Source organism: Macrotis lagotis, chromosome 7 (assembly GCF_037893015.1).
Source record: "Macrotis lagotis isolate mMagLag1 chromosome 7, bilby.v1.9.chrom.fasta, whole genome shotgun sequence".
NCBI classification, from domain to species: Eukaryota; Metazoa; Chordata; class Mammalia; order Peramelemorphia; family Peramelidae; genus Macrotis; species Macrotis lagotis.
In genome coordinates, this window is record NC_133664.1 from 214495884 (window position 1) to 214513240 (window position 17357).

Below are 17357 nucleotides of genomic sequence, written 5' to 3' on the forward strand. Positions count from 1 at the left end.
TTTTGATATTTATTGTTCAATTAGCTTTTCTCCCATTGCATCTAAAAATATAGTAAACTATTAAAAAAAAAAAACCCAGCCCTATCAGTACACCCAAAAGATATTTTAGTGTCTCTTATTACTGAAGACTAACCTCTTCCTCTGTACATAGTATACTTGACCCTGGAACAGCCAAACCTATTGGGTTACTCATAGAGTAATATTTTCAGTTAGCAGATGTGGAATTAAGTGCCTCTTCCCTGTACCCCTTTCTCTCATTTTAGAGCTATAACTTAAATACTTAGTTTGAAATTCTGTTTTAACTTAATAGCTTTATAATATTTCACAATTTTCATTTGGAAAATTTTTAGATATATCTTTTTAAAACATTCCCAACATTTGAAATATAAATAGAATTTATAGGAAAAGTAGTTAGAGATATCATAGTGGCATAATAGAAGAGACTAAGGAAATGCGTTTTTAAAAAAGTAATGAACTGGGGTGGCTAGGTGGCACAGTAGATAGAGCACCGGCCCTGGAGTCAGGAATACCTGAGTTCAAATCCGACCCCAGACATTTAATAATTTATCTAACTGTGGCCTTGGGCAAGACACTTGCAAGGCAAGACTTGCAAAAAAACCTAAAAAAGTTATGAACTGCTAGGGGTATAGAGATTAAAAGGAATTTGAATACTAGTATTTAAATTCAAATTATATTAAGTCAGAGTCTTGGTTAAAACCTGTATCCTAAATGCAAAGACATGTGCCATGAATGTATTCATTTGAATATTTTTCTTATTAATTGATTTTCTAGTTTAAAAACTTTTCTTCCAGAACTTGAAAATATTAATCATATTAAGAGGAAACGGGAGAAAGTTAAAAAGTTAAGTTTCTTCTATAGCAATTGTTAGTGAGTTGAGAATATGCTCTTCTCTGCCTATTTTTAAATTTTGATCCCCAGAAGGGTGGCATAGTGTAACGTTGCTTTTAAAAATTCAAATTTTTCAACACCATTCCTTTATATATTTTGTATTTTTAAAAACAACATCAAATTGTTTTACAGAACAAGCATCAAAGTTAGAATGGAGAAGTTATGCTGTTCCACACATAAATGTCAAATATAGTATTGGAAAATTATTCCAGGATAATTTTTTCAACAAAGTTGATTATGGCTTAAGAGATTGCAATGAGGTTTTATTTCACTAGGCATCCTCTGTAAGATGAAAGCACAACATGAATCAAGAAAATACAGTTAGGAGTTGAGATGAATAAATGAAATACATATTACATATTTGGAATAAGTAAAAGGATAAGCTCCTGCTTGATAGCCAGTTTGTTGTGTTCTAGGAGCTCAACAGAAGATGGGTAAATTTTAATTGTTCTCAGTGCCTGAAGGTGCTGGATGCTTTGAAGTAGGAAAGGAATTTATAGCAGAGGCTCACCACAAAGTACCAGATATTCCTTGCCATCTGTGATCTTGCAATGAAAAAGCGCCAGATTATGAGGAAGAGGGCTGTGTTAAAGAGGTAGTATATGTTTCTGAGCCTGAGGAACAGAAGATACACATGTGTGATTAGAAAAGAAAAACTACACTAAACCTAAGTTACCCAAGTGTTATGTAACCAAAGTGTACATAAAATTATATTTCAAAGACTGTCCCTACTATCAGGGTAAAGGACTAGGAAATTCTCAGGTAAAAGTTGTAATAAAAGCAAATTAATCTCTCTAAATTACATATCATGCTGGAAGTATCTGATTAGTAAAATAGAATTAATGTGCTATAAGTTATGTTAAAGAATTTGTTAATGGTAATTAATGACTGGCTCTAACTCAGTACAGTAGAGCCAAGTTTAGGTTTAGTATTCTGTTCACTATAACAATCTTGTGAACTTTTGAAAGAACCAAAAAGTCTTGTAAATAATTCTTTATCTCATACTCTACTAAATATAATAAAAGTTTTCCTAGGAAATTTATTTTTAAGGGAAAAGAGTACTAATAGGAATATCAGTAGTAAATTTCAAGTAATTAAATAATTCCATCAACCAGCATGGATCGAGTGGTTTCTAAATTTCCTAAATATCCTACATCACCAGAGACCACATTGACCTATATGATTCCTTCTAGAGTCCAAACTTTTTTTTTGGTCTAGAGACCAAACTTATCTTTCCTTTCTCCCCTTTTCCCCCAGTAAGATTAGATTTTGCCTAACTTCAGGGATGGGTAACATCTGACCAGCAGGCCATATAAGGCCTGCAACAATAATTGTTCTGGTGCTGTCATGGCAGCTGCTTGGTAAAAGCTCTTTAGAGGTGAATTAATTAAATATTTCATCAAATATAGCAGACTAATTTTTAATTTACTAATTGTTAATTTTGTATGTACTGAGTATGATATAAATGTTATAAATACCAACCTTTGGCAGAAAAAAAAGGGTTCCCCATTTCTGCTGTGAAGTTCTTTGGTATAAGGATGTAATCCTAGCCTCACTTTCAACCATTAGTAAACCACTTGATAGTTGGCAGGACTTTGGTGCTATGATCACACCATTCTCTTTAATTGCATGGTTGCAATATGAACACAGGTTAACTAAATTAAAGGCCAAGTTCCATCTGTCTCTGAACCATTCCCCCATGACTCAACACATCAATAGGGCAATAGGACATGATGCTTGTTTTGGGGAAGGAGACCATTTCTTTTCACTAAAGTACATGGCTGTCTGAGCTTTCAAATCAGTAGCAGTCCAGCTAAGAATAGTTTTAGTTGGTTGTTATACATGCCCTGATTCCAAATGATACTAAGACAATTAGTAACAGGAATGTTGAAAGACAGCTTCCTCTTTTGCTCCTACTCCACTGATTGAGATAAGTGCTATGTTCCCAGGCAGGAAATCTGAGGTGACGATGCATCTGTGGATATTCTTGCTTTGCCTGGCATTTAGTAAATATAACACGATATTTATGTATCATATCCTCAGACTGCTGCTCATTGTCTCCCTTCTTACTTGAAAACCAATCAAGGAAGAGAAATTTTAAACTGGGTTTAGTTACTCCTAGATAGGGTAGTACACTGAGTGTTCTGTTGACTCTTTTATACTTAGCACAGAGGTAGAGCAATATTGTTTTGGAAAAAATGTCCTCTGCAGTCCACCTTAATTGCATTTGGAATAAACTGCTAAACTGATAAAATTAAGGTAGAAATTCATTTAAATGCTAGGTGATAGAGATATAATGCAAAAGTAAAATCACTTCCTACCCTCAAAGATTTATATTCTACTAGAATCAACTTTCCTTTGAATTTATTGCTCCTTTTCAAAAAGCAACAACTTTGCATAACTGCCAGATACATTTTTGGAAGCTTGAAGTTTTCTTTAATATGCTGGAAATATCTGATTAGTAAAATAGAATTAGTGTGCTATTAAATTAGTCATTGAAATCTCTATATTTTTTCTTTGTAATTTCATATATCTTCCCTCTTCAAGTTCTACAGTTACTACTTTGGTTAAGGTTCCTATTACCTCTCACCTCAATATTAATAATAAATAGCTTGTTAAGTAATTTCTCTTGCCTTTTCCTGTCTCCATCTTTTGAATGTAACTTTGGCAAACATTCAAAACAATAACAAAAAATATTTTTTATCATGTTAATGCCATCCTTAGGTCAAAAACTTTGGCTTCTTAATGTATAAGCAATAAAATTCAAACTAACTTAATCAGTCAAGATCCTCCACAATTTTATTGCAATCTACTTTCCTTTTCAGCTATATTTTCTTTTGTTCTATAATTGCTTCTTCTGCCTCCTCAACCAACATTACATAAACATGACTAGAGAGGCCTTCCCCAAATATCCAGATCCTGTCCTATATCAACCCATGGTTGTTTTTTCCTATTTTGAAGTCTCCAATAATTATTGACTAAATCTCTCTTTGAATTTTTCAGATACCACTTTTATGATATTTAACAAATTATTGATGTGTCTGTTTTGTTTCTTTGCCTTAATTATAAATTTTTTGTGGGCAATAAGTTTTTGGCCCATTATAGGATCATTATTAATTTGATTAATGACACTTACATTCTTAAATGTTTCTTTGCTGCAGGAATTCCAGCCATATCCTCTTTTAGTATGTATTTCTTAATTCCCAAGCAGTAGTTTTCAGTGTACTGCAACCAATCCAGGTGGCGTATATCAAAGTTGAATAACTGAAAGGAAATAGTGATTTAATTGCTAAGATTGAACAGTTGGATACTAATATAATAATCCAACATTGAAAAACTTATACAAATGAGAGACTGCCAAGTTTTGTAGATGGAGAGTTAGTTTTTTTCGAGAAAATATTAAAGATGATTGTCGAAGGCTGTAATTTAGAAGGCAATGAGAATAATGGCTAGCTGGATACATTAAAGAATTATTATTTAAACACCTGTGAGAGCAATGGCTAAAGGGATAAATTGGGAAAAGTTTTTAAATTAAGTTAAATTTTTCTAAGGGGAAATTTTCCAACAATTAGAGATTTTAAAAGAGTGGAACTGGTTAGGCTAGAAGGTAGTAGTTTTCCTCTCTATTGTGATGTTCTGGGAAAAGACTGGATGATTATGTATCAGTTGTGTTAGAATGAGATTTCCTTTTGTGTATAAATTGGACTAGGTAGCTTCCAACTCTGAAAATTCTACCATTTTGTATTAGCCACCTTTAAGAATTTGAAGGGCATCCAAGACAAATCTATGATGGAAAACTTTATCCACAGCCAGAAGAAGAACTGATAGAATTTGAATGCAGATTTTCACTTTTTTTTATCATGACTCTTTTCTTTTGACCTATCTCTTTTATAACATGACTAATATGGAAATATGTTTGATTGTATCACCCCTTTCAAATTGGGAGAAGGAAGTAAGGGAAGGAGATAATTTGAAACTCAAATATTTTCAAAATGAATGGTAAAATTGTCTTTATATAAAATTGGAAAAATAAAATATTATTGAAAAAGGAATTTGAAATACTGTCATGCATGCCTATTCTTGAGCCAAAGAATCAGATATAAAATTATGAAGGAAAATTCTAAGAGCAATTTAGAAGTGACATGATGGGTGTGTAATTGATGTGGTTTCATTGAGGTAATGCCCTGATAATTTGAAAATGATAGTTGTGTAACGATCTAGTAGTTTTTTTCATTTTAACTGTTTTTGCAAGCTAGGCATTAAGTTCAGTTTAACATTTTAGTATCCTTTAAATTTCAGCATCCTGGGCCAAAGATTGGTATATCAGTTTCTAGTTTTATGATGTTAAGAACTAACTCAACCGCTTCAATGAAATGTTGAGATGAGAAGTAGTCTTCCAATTGCTTATTAGTTTTATAATGTACTTTTCCACTGCATTAGTATTGAAATGTACTATATGTACTAATAACATGAAACATTTATTATACTTATTAGGATAAATGTCAGTTTATTAAAAATTTTGAACAACTGTGGGGCTAAAAATTAAGAGTTTCCTTTAAGGTGACTTTTCTAACAACAATATTAGCTTTGACCAAATGTTTTAGGAAAATGGGCAAGTGAAGAAAACTTCACTTATTGTGAAGTTCAGTCCAAATTAGCAAAAATTTTGAACCAAAGCACATTTTTAAAGGAATAACTTTGTTACTTACAGTTACTTATAAATTTACTAAAAATAAAACTGTCAGTGAATGTGAACCACTAACTTTCACAATCAAATGTACTGAAAGTATTTGGGAATAGTTTATTTAAGTAGTAGCAGCAAATATTGTGTACTGTACTGGGTGCTGAATGGATACTAAGATAGACCACAATGGTTTCATAATCTAGTGGAGGAGATAGAATAATGACTTTAAAAGATAAAAATACCAAGTATATGAAATATAGTATAAAAATGAATGATATAGATCAAGATCAGAAGAGGTTTTTAGAGCACAAGCTTCTTTGGGGAGCAAGAAGTGTTTGCTTTTGTATCCTAATACCTAGCATAATCAGGTTCATAAATAGTTTATTAAATGTTTCTTGAATCTTTGAAGGCTGAGGCAGTTGAGAAAGGTCTCAATAAAGAATTGGACTTGAATTGGGACATTATTTTGAATTTAGAAAATAGGAGGAGGGAGAATGAATGTCCAGTGCATGGCATATTCAGCATAATTGGTTTGAGAAGAAAGTTCATGCAAGAAACTGGGAAATAAAGTTGAAGAAGGTGGTTCAACACAATCTGTATAGAGCCTCAAAGACTATATTAAGGAATTTGATGATTTTCTTATAGACCATTGAAGGTCCTTGAGCAAGGAACATTACATATTTAGAGTGTTAGATGATAAATAGCAATGGCTCCTAGGATGGGTTAGCATATTACATATCTATTTAATCTATTGGGTAGCACGTTACATATATACAGGTATCTACACACACACACACACATATACACATTTGGTGCTTAGTTCAAGATCAAGGAGGGTGAATGGCTCAGATTGCTTGAGCAACTTCTTTTCATGATTCCAGTCTTCTATCTACAAATAATGTAAATAGACTAGAAGCAGAAAAATCAGTTAAGAGGACAATCTTTGAGGATTTGGACTATAGTAGTAGCAGTAAGAAACAGTAAAGAAGAAAATATTCAGTCCTTTCAGAGAAAGAGAGAAGGAAAGAATGAAGGAAGAAAAAGAAAAGTGTCTCAGAATCCATCAGCCTTCTCTTCAGAAGTGGATAGCATGCTTCTTCATGAGTTATTCGAAATTGTGGTTGGTCTCATTATGACACAATGGCGGGGGTGGGGTGGGGTTGACAAACAGCTAGGAGTAGGCCCAATCATTATGGTTTTGTGACTCCAGCAATGCCTGTGTTCTCAAGTAATTTGTTCCCTGTAATGTTTATACTGTTAGATTATTTGCTTAGCAAAATCTTTCTCACTGACCAGCCTATTCTAGTCAAATCATCTTGAATTCTAAATTAATGACATCTAAGTTAATAGTTTCTTTTTTAAATCCAACACAATACTTACTTTCTGATCTTCGTTACTTAACTGAGACATTAACATTTCTGTATTGTATGTACTCCATTCCCAACTGTGATTGATGAAATAGTCCAACATGGAAATGGTTTTCAACATGCGATTCATGAGTTTTGCCATTCTGAAGCAGAGATCAAACAGAAATAAGTCTAAGTGGTACCTTCTCTTTCTTTCAACTTTTCTGTGAATTTTTCTACTTCACAACCCACTCGGTAAAAAACAAGTTATTTTTAAGGAAACACTCAAATAACCTTGAACTGTCCTCAAGAATATCTAGAGATTTATGTGAGAACTCGTATCCTTATTTCTCCAGTTATTACCTGTTAGTTAAACTAACTGGAATGAATCTAGCACTTAAAGTGCTATCTTCTCAATTTTCTTATTGCTCTATTTCTTTGTTTTTTTATTCCTTCCCACAGTAGTTTCATCAGTACATGGTACCTTTTAACTTTGCTAAATATATATACAGACACACAGACTACATACATTCTTTGAATTTAGTAGGAAGAGATGAGAATTCTCTATACAGACCAGGGAAGACCTCATCTCTATAACACTGCATAATACTATAGATTATAAAAAGGATAAGGTTTATGGGTTATGTAGACCAATATGGGCATAATTACCCATATTGTACTTCATTTAGTATTCATGGAGCCTAAGTAAACCAACCTTAAAATATAAGGTCTTTTTCTATCTTTTTACCAGGAATCAGACCTGGGAAGTATCAAGCACCTGATCCCTAGGAGGTACAGGCATTTTCATTTTGCTAATATGAGAATTCAAAGTAATGTTCCTTCAAAGAAATTTGAATAACCGCAGTGGAAATTATTACAAATAAATCCCATTATCAACTAGCAAGTATTTATTAAATATTTAAAAATAAAGGCCAAAATACGATTTCTCCCTGCAAGCAGTTCACATTCTAGTGGGGAAGATGGTGTACAAAAAAAATTGTGTGGGCAAGATATATGCAGTCAGTTTATATAGAAGGTATTAATCTCAGAGGAAAAGCATTAGCAAGTCACACTACGACCTCCAAACCCTTGTCTTGTCAGTTCTCTTTTTTCCCTATCCTGACCTCTCCATGAAGTAGTTCAATTCTATTCTACTCTCCTGAATCCTGGCTGTCTTCTATCACTGATTGTGCCCTGCCAAGCCTCATCCTTGAATGACTCTTAGCAAACTTCAATACATATGTTGCTGAACACAGGTGGAGAAAAATCACATAAATGTTCTGACTAGGTCTACTACAAACTTATTATACTCCTCAACTAGATCCTCATTGCTACTAGATAATCCTTCAACACCTCTATCAACTCTGCATCCCACTCTATAGTGGGTCTACCAAACCTTTTCATCCCTCAAACCTCCTGTGGACTTCGCTTTCCTTCCTACAAGCTGAGAAACTTTATTCTTATTTATGGGGAAAAAATGAGGCCATTTTTGCTGAAAACTCTCTCTTCTCCCCTCTTCTTTATCTCATCACTCTATTGCCATTGTCTTCTTTACCCTTGTCTTTATTAAGATCCATCCCCTTCACAAGAAGTTCTATTCCTATCTCTTCTGAAAAATTGTCCCTTTTAACCATTCTCACTTTTATCACTTATCTTCAGTCTCTCCTGGTTTCCTGGCTCATTTCCTACTGTCTAAAATACGCCCATGTCTCTTCATACTGAAAAACTGCTCAGTTGATCCTATCTTTCCTGCTAATTATTATCCTTTATCTCTTCTGCCTTTGTGCCAAACTCTACAGTAGGTAACTACTTTCTTTCCTTTCATTCTTCTTAATGTCTTAAATTCTGGTTATACTCCTATCATTTCTCTGAAATTTTTCCTCCAAAGATACCAGAGATCTCTTGATTGTCAAATCTATTGACCTTTTCTCAGTCCTTATTCTTCTTGAACTCTGCAGCCTTTTTTGATCTCTCTTCTTTCTAGGTTTTTGGATAGCACTCTCTTTTGTTTCACTTTCTACCTTTTGTTTCTACCCCTCTACATTATTTTGCTAGATCCTCATTCAGGTTATATGGCATCCCACAGGGCTCTGTTCTAGGTCCTCTTCTCCCTTTTCTGTTACCTCAGTGCTCCTGTTAACTCCTGTGGCTTTTATTACATAGATTCTCAAATCTATCTATCCTTTCTTAACCTCTATGCTGACCTTCAATCTTGCATTTCCAATTGCCTTTCAGATATCTTGAACTGTATATCCAATTGTCAACCTAAACTCAACACATCTAATACTTAACTCAATAGCTTTCTCCCTAAATCCTCCCTTCCCTCCAACTTCCTTATTACTGTTGAAGGCGATATTATTCTCTCAGTCCTAAGGATTAATCATTGAGACAAAAGATGACCTAATTTCCTTTCCAAAAATGGGAAAGACCTCAGAACAGAAAACATTTCCTATCTACAGTCATTCTAATACATTAATATCTAAACAATAAGCTATGGGCAGAGAAAGATGCTGTTCCTCACAAAGGGTCTTGCAGAAGTGGCAACACAATTTAAGCCCTTTATTTCTGGTAGCATAAACCTGATAATTATAATAATAATAGTAAAATTGCATTTGTATAAAATTTTGATCTTTTCTAACCAATTTCATATACTTCAGAGGAAGACTCTTGATCTTCAGTCTATGAGACAGGACAAATGCCACAATCCCCATTATGGATGAGATTAAAGTTGGAATGACTTGTTTAAAGTCATTCCAAAATGAATGCATGTTCCACAGTCAGTAGTCAAACCCAAGTTCACTGACTCCAAATTTAACCCTCTTTCTATTATATCATATCTTCTTATTTATCCATATCTGAAGGGTGCTTTTTCATATTGAATGTGTTCCAAACTTATTTACCATGTATTAGTCTCCTCAGGATTCTTTTTTTTTTTTGCAAGGTAATCAGGGTTAAGTGACTTTTCCAGGGTCACACAACTAGTAAGTGTCTAGTGTCTGAGATTATATTTGAACTCAGGTCCTCCTGACCTCAGGACCGGTGTTGTATCTACTTTGCTACCTACCTACTCCAGTTTCCTCAGGATTCTACCACTCATAGACATTTTTTCAGAGTATCTTCTCACCTGGGCTTTCTTCCTGTGAGGCGAAGATAAAAATCATACATCACTGCTGGAGCCATGTGACTTAAAGTATTCCAAATATAAGTTGAGACGTTGTTGGTTGTGAAGTCAGCATTTGGCCTTCTAAATGCTTTCTCAAGGGGCACTTTTTCAAAAGTGGCTAAGACATTAACTCCTGGAAAACAATAGAGAAGGCAATCTATAAGTTCTACATGGTAATATAACACCAAATTTGTTGGAATGCATTAAGTATCACTAAGTGAAAAGAATTAACACTATTTATTGCATTTTAAATGAGACTTTCTTTGTTCAGAAAACGATAAGAATTTCTTTTTACTAAATGACAAAATATTAATTTTCAAACTTTCCTAACCCTTTCCCCCCTTTTACAAAAGATAAAATAGGGTCATTACCACCACAGGCTACAGAGAGAAATTTACTTTATTCCTAGATCAACTTGTCACTACCACAGTCAAATGACAACCAGCAAATACAAATATATGAGTATTCTGTTTAAATGTTCAGAATATAGTCTCTGATAAATTTTAACTTAGAAACAAATTTGGGAAAATGTATTATTAAGTTCACCTGATCAATACAAGTTGAGCTGCTTTCTCTTTTTTTCCTGAGGCCCTACTTTCCTGAATGGTGATTTTATTTCCCAGACCATTTAAGAGGAGCCCCAACCATGCTCATGCACTTCATTCCTGATTCAACTCACCCACTGAATTTCTCTACTTCTTTGTCAGCCACCTTGCCTAAATTCGAGTATTTTCCCACACACCTCCCTCTCTACTTTTCATCTCCCCTTAATTTATAGTGGTCCCCCATTAGAATGTAAGTTCATGCAGGAATTGATTATATTCTCAGAATTTTAGCACAGTATGTAATAATTGCTTAGTAAATGCTTAATCAGTTAATCTATCTTCTATTGTGAATTCACCTTTTTTCATTTTTTTTATTTGATTTTCCTCTTTTAAATCAAATGGGCTAATGGGTTCTCTTAAGAATCTTAAGAAATGGGTGTCTTAAAAAAGCAGCTTCTAGTTTTAATTCCATAGATTTTGTTTTTTCTCTCCATTTTATCTATAGCTCCAATTACAAAATATTAAGTTTCTGTTCACTTAGTCAATAAGCATTTGTTAACTGCTTACTATGTTTCAAGGCACTAAGTGTTAAGGATACAAAAAAAAAGGGATTGTTTTTAATCCCTGTTCTCAAGGAGTTCACTGGTTAATAGAGGAATCATTGTACAAACATGATGTACAGGATAAAATGGGATAGTCTCAGAGGGAAGGCTTTGAGATTTAGGAGAACTTGGAAAGACTTCTTGTAGAAAATAAGATTTTTGGTTGAGACTTGAAAGAAGCTAAGAGGTGAGATGAGGAGGGAGAGAACAATCCAGACATGAGACAACCAGTGAAAAAATGCTCTGAGTAGGGAAATAGAATGTTGTGAAAAGCAGCAAAGTAAAAGAGAAAACAAGGAAAGATAAACTCAGGGTCTGGGAATAGTTTTCCTCTATATTATTTTAAGAGAAGAAAGATGGGAGAGTAAAGGAAAGATATTGAGAAAGAACATAAGACAATTGCTATATCTCTTAATTCAGGTACATCAAGAGAAAACTATACAAGTATGGAGGAGGCAGAGAGAGAGAGAGAGAGAGAGAGAGAGAGAGAGAGAGAGAGAGAGAGAGAGAGAGAGAGAGAGAGAGAGAGAGAGAACTGTAAACTCATGAATTTTTATCTAAATTAAGAAAAAGATTGATCTACATGGATTTGATCAAATGTTTTTTCATAACTGTTATGAGGGGATCTATCTTTTAGCCAACTGTGAAATGATAAAGATGTGATTCAGTTTAGAATATCTCTTGTGTAAGTTTTACTTTTTCCATACTAACACTTTTTTGGAGAATGTTCCTCAATTGGAATTAGATGATTATTTGAATAAAAACTTTGTGTAGATAGTAAAATAAATATTTTGATCAATAGTTGTTTGTGAATACTTAATTATTAATAAAATCTGAACTTTAAAAAATATTACATATTTACATATATATATATATATATTTTTTTCTCTTTATATATATAGTTGACCTGCAAATTCTGGATTTAGTCTTTGCCATTTCTATTGATTTTTTGAGAACTGCAGAGAGAGTCAGGCTCTTCAAATAGTGGCTGCAGATTCAGATGAAGTTCATAATCTTTATATCCATATATTTAGGGTTTTACTGTCCTTGTGCTCTCATGAAGTCTCTCTCTCACACACACACACACACACACACACACACACACACACACACACAAACACACACATGCAAATGCTCCCCCCCCAATCAGTGACCAAACAGGACTTTTGATGAAGCATTTTACCTATTGCTTAATAGAGAGATAACGGGCAAACATTTTTTGGCATGGCAATGCTGTTGATTTGTTTTGCTAGACTATACTAATCCCTTGTGTTCTTCTATAAGTCTGATATTCATTCTTTCCCCATGCTGCCTACAAATATGTCCTGGTCTCCTTAATCTTAAAAAAACCCTCCCTTGACCCTACTTGACCCTGAAATTACTCAAAGTTATCTATGATCTCTTGATTGCAAAGATGATGATGTTTTCTAGATTTTTCATCCATTTTGACTTCCACTGCATTTGCCATTGCTGACCTCTCTCTGTTCTTAGACATTACTCCTTTTTTTGGTTTTTGTGATACTTTTCTCTGTTCTCTTCTTGTTTGACTTTTCTTCCTCAGTTTCTTTGTATGGATCATCATTCTTATCATGTCCTCTGTTTGTTGTACCCTATAGTGTCTGTCCTTGGCTTTCTTCTCTCTACTATCTCTTGACCTCATAAGCTCCCAAGAATCTTATAATGAGTGTGTCCATGTAGATGACTCCTGAGCTCTATTCCTGCAATACCAATTCTTAACTGTCATTAAATTGTGCATTTAAATGCTACTACAGTTTTTTCACATTTCCTTGTAGTAATATACAATCTTAAAGATCCTAGGATTAAAAATACAACCGAAGAGAATAATGAAACATGTGCATATTATACAAAATACAACACCGAACTAATTCATACAATAGGGGAAACCAGCTCAATATAGTTTCATCTGGACAGGATCAAAACTAAAAGTAAGTTTAATGTTTAACTTACCCAAGTCTGTCCACAAGTAAGGATTTAGAGTTCCACTTGTGCAGTGATATATTAAAATAGATTTGGGTCTGAAAAACAACAGGAAAATTAACTAAGTAGAGCATTGTAGAGAGAAAATAAAATTCTATCTTGGGTAAAGTGGTTGTTTAGTGATAGACAATGATTTTCTGTATCTTAGGGTTTCCTATACAAGCCAGGACCATTCTCATTTTTTCCTCTGATTTTAGAGTTTATTTTGCTAAGTGAATTAGCAAAATGAAGCTGAGGTGGGAGATGGAAGTTATGTTTATGAGTCAGACAGATGGGCAATATGTTCAAGTTAGGTCTACAGTGATGCAAGATAAATCATGGAGATGAAAACTCTTCCATAGGTTACAGGTAACTCTTGCACATATTTGCAGAGCAAATGTTTTTTTTTAATCTGAGAAGTATTTTTTCCTGAATAAAATGAAATTAAGGCATATTGGATTGGAAAACATCTAAATATTTGACTTTCCTTATGGTAAATGACATTTTACTTACTAGTATAAAATTACAAAAGAAAAATATTGAGATTATTTGCCATGAACTACTTTTGTCCATTTTCTTCATATTCAATCACTCATATGTTTTTATGCCATTTTCTTCTTTTTCACATGATAATGTGGCTTTCCTCCTTAATGAGACAAGTTCAAGTGATATTCAGTCCTGTCTCCTTCCAAAGATTGCTCCCTTTGCTCCCTACTCTTTCACTTATTTTCAATCTTTCCCTTTCTACTGGCTTATTTTTTTTCTGACTACAAACATGCCTATGTCTCCCTGATCCTGAAGAAACCCTCACTTAATCCTTCCATTCCAGCTGTCATCCTTATTATCTCTTTTGTTCTTTGTAACTAAACTTGAAAAGGTGTAGAGCAGGTGCTTCTCCTCTTTCCTCTCACTTCTCTTCTTATCTCCTTCAGCTTCTGACATTTCACTGAAATTACTTTCTTAAATGTAACTCATAATCTCTGAATAACCAAATTTAATAACCAATTTTCTCCACATTCTGTCATTCAGATGTTCTATGCCATTTTCTTCTTTTTCACATGATGAAATAAATAAGCCTTATTCCTTAAGGAGATTTAAGCCTTCAAGTGATATTCCATTCTGTCTGCTCAAAATAATGGCTCCCTCTGTCACTTGACTCTGATGTATTCTCTCTCTCTCTCTCTCTCTCTCTCTCTCTCTCTCTCTCTCAGACATGTCTAGAGCTTAGATTGTGAACATCTTAAGGATAAGAACTGGTTTTTTGCTTTTAGTTTTTTTAGAACCTCTTTTTTCTATACACAGGGCACAAAGTAGGCACTTGAGGTTAACTGACTGATTAACTCTTGAATCTAGATAGACAAATAAATTCTAATAACAGTTCTCCACATGTGCTACTAAGAACTTTAACACTGTTCTAGTACTAATCTACTTTTTTGAAGTGCTCTATTCTGCCTTCGCATCTTAATTTCCCTGTAAGAAAGGAAACTTTTGGGGGGAAATTATTGGGTTTAGAGTCATATGATTTGATTTTTTATCCTCTATCTGTGCTCAATAGCTAAATGGCCTTTTACAAGTCTCTGAATCTCAGTTTTCTCATCTTTAAAATGGGGATAATCTTAATTAAATTAAGCAAATAAGATAATAATTAATTGAATCATAATTAAATATTAACTTATATAAATATTAATAACTAAAATAGTGGGAGATAATACTACCTACCTTGCAGGGAAAATACTTTTTTAAAAATTACAAAGCATTATATAAAATTGGGAAGCTTTTGTCATATATAAATACTAATTTTTATAGGCTTATCTGTTTTACTAAAGCTATCTAATGTCACTAACAAAACTCTGACAGAAAGAAAACAATAATCAGCAGTAACCACAGGATTTGTTGGAAAATTTAAACATTTCATGACCATGTGAATAAAGCATACTGTACTATACTCAGCCTTTTAAAAAAGATAGGCATAATAGGCAATCATTTCTCAGCAAATCTACTTTATTTTAGAATGCACTCAACATATTTTTCTTCCCTGACACCAGTATCCATACCTGTGAACTGCAGTGTACCACCCTGCTGCAAGGGTGAGGTTAATGACTAGATCCACTGGGACTACATCGGCCACAGCTTTTGGAGTGGCCCTTATGGACCGTAGAAACCCTTTCCCAGCCTGCACAATAGATAAGAACATAATTAAAGTCAGACTTTCAGTGAGTGCTATAGTTTAAATAGTTATACATTCAAATTTCAAAACTTCACTTGAATATTCTTTGATATTATTGGCAATGACTATAATAACTTCCTGTTGCCCATCAAATCTAAACTCCTAATCCAGTATAGAACAGTTGACAAATTACTGAACTTTGAGTCAGAAAAATATCAATGAAATTATTTTATCATCTATAAAGTGGAGACAATAATATCTATAATTGAGAGGAGCATATATCAAAAAGACTGGATTCAAATTCTACTTCTGACACATATTGGCTGTATGACCCTGAAGTCATTTAACATACTGCCTTAGATTAGCTAAGTGCTTCTCAAACTTTAAGGTAATACATTAGTGCTTAGTATTATTATCCTAGATTTCAAGACCTTTTTTTAAACTAGCACCTATTCAACCCTGTCATCTTCTGCCACTTAATACCTCTTCTAAAGGTTCTAAGCATTCATGTAATTCTCCTTACCTAGGATGCCCTCCACCACCTCTAAATTTTTGTAAATTCTATCCATTTTTAAATCTATCTCAAGCCTCACCTTGTCCATAATAGTTCTTAGGCTACATTGGTCTCTCTCTCTCCTTCCCACAGCTCTTATTATCAAATTTAACATATCCAAAACTGGACTCATTATCACCATAACACCTTCCTCCCCTCTCATATTTCTGTCAAAGACACCACAATTCTTCCAATATCCAAATTTTGTAATCTTGTTATTATCCTTCACTCCTCTTTCTCTCTCAGTGTAATCAGTTGCTAATCCTTGTTGTTTCCACCTTCATTACATCTCTGGCATCTGACTCGCATACATAGTCATCACCTCATCACCTCATCTGTATTATTACTGAAACCTCCTGTTTTATCTCCCTGCCTCATGTCTCACCAATATGGTTCATTGTACACAGTGCTTCCAAACTGATTTTCTTTAAGTTAAAGAAGACTCTAGGGGTTTTCTGTTGCCCCTCAGAGAAACTGTAAAACTCCTGTGTTTATCTTTTAAAGTCCTTTATAACCTGACTCCACACTATCTTTTCAGCTTCTTTCACATTCTGTGAGACCAATCAAACTGGTCTCTCTGTTCCTTAGACATGATACTACTAGCTCTGTGTCTTTGTACCATGTTCCTGGGAGACATCTCTTTACTTCTGCCTTAAAAACCCTTTCTTCCTTCAAGTTGCAGCAGAACTTTCTACCAGTCTTTCCTGGTCACTTTCACTCTCAAGCTCCCTCTTTAATTCCCTCTCAAAATTCTTTGTATTCAACTCCTTGAACTTAATTTGATTTCTTTTCTATATATTTCTATTGATATACATATATGTGTGTGTGTGTGTGTGTGTGTGTGTGTGTGTGTATTCTTTTGTCTTCTCTATTATAGTATAAGTCCCCTGCAATTAAAAATATTTCACTCATTCCTAATGCATTGTTTAGAATACATAATATTATTCTATAACCCCTTTCTCCTCAAAAAGATGCTAGGTTTAATGAAAGTAGGGATCGTGTAATGTACCTGTTTTGCATTCCTACAGCGACTAATAGAGTGTTGATCATTTAGCATGAAAAGCAATGTGGTGGTAGAAGAGAGTTGAACTGAGACCTGGAATATCTGGGTTCAATCCAGGCTCAGACACTTATTCACTGGTCCAACTCTCTGTGACTGCATTTAGGGGTTTTTGGCAAAGATACTGGAGTGATTTGCCATTTCCTTCTCTAGCTCATTTTGGAGATGAGGAACTGAGGCAAAAAGGGTTACATGATTTGCCTAGAATTGCAAGGCTAATAAGTATCTGAGGCCAGATTTTAGCTCAGAAAAGAATAGTCCTAACTTCCAGTCTTGCTAGTCACTAGCTACATGATAATTCATAAGCAATAATTTGTAAATATGAGCTTCAGTCTCCTTTGTAAAATGGGG

At 34.0% G+C, this 17357-nt stretch overlaps 1 protein-coding gene across 2 annotated transcripts in view; it reads right to left on the reverse strand.

Moving 5' to 3' along the window:
• Positions 1-1151: 1151 nt before the first annotated feature.
• FAR2 (fatty acyl-CoA reductase 2) overlaps positions 1152-17357 on the reverse strand; it is a 131381-nt gene continuing 115175 nt past the window's right edge. For both annotated transcript variants that reach the window (XM_074194800.1, XM_074194801.1), the window contains exons 7-12: positions 15281-15399; positions 13218-13285; positions 10064-10235; positions 6974-7103; positions 4046-4173; positions 1152-1523 (exon numbers count right to left, since the gene is read on the reverse strand). In XM_074194800.1, the coding sequence (XP_074050901.1) occupies positions 1361-1523; positions 4046-4173; positions 6974-7103; positions 10064-10235; positions 13218-13285; positions 15281-15399 (780 nt within the window). In that variant the 3' untranslated portion in view covers positions 1152-1360. The remainder of the gene's footprint in view (positions 1524-4045; positions 4174-6973; positions 7104-10063; positions 10236-13217; positions 13286-15280; positions 15400-17357) is intronic.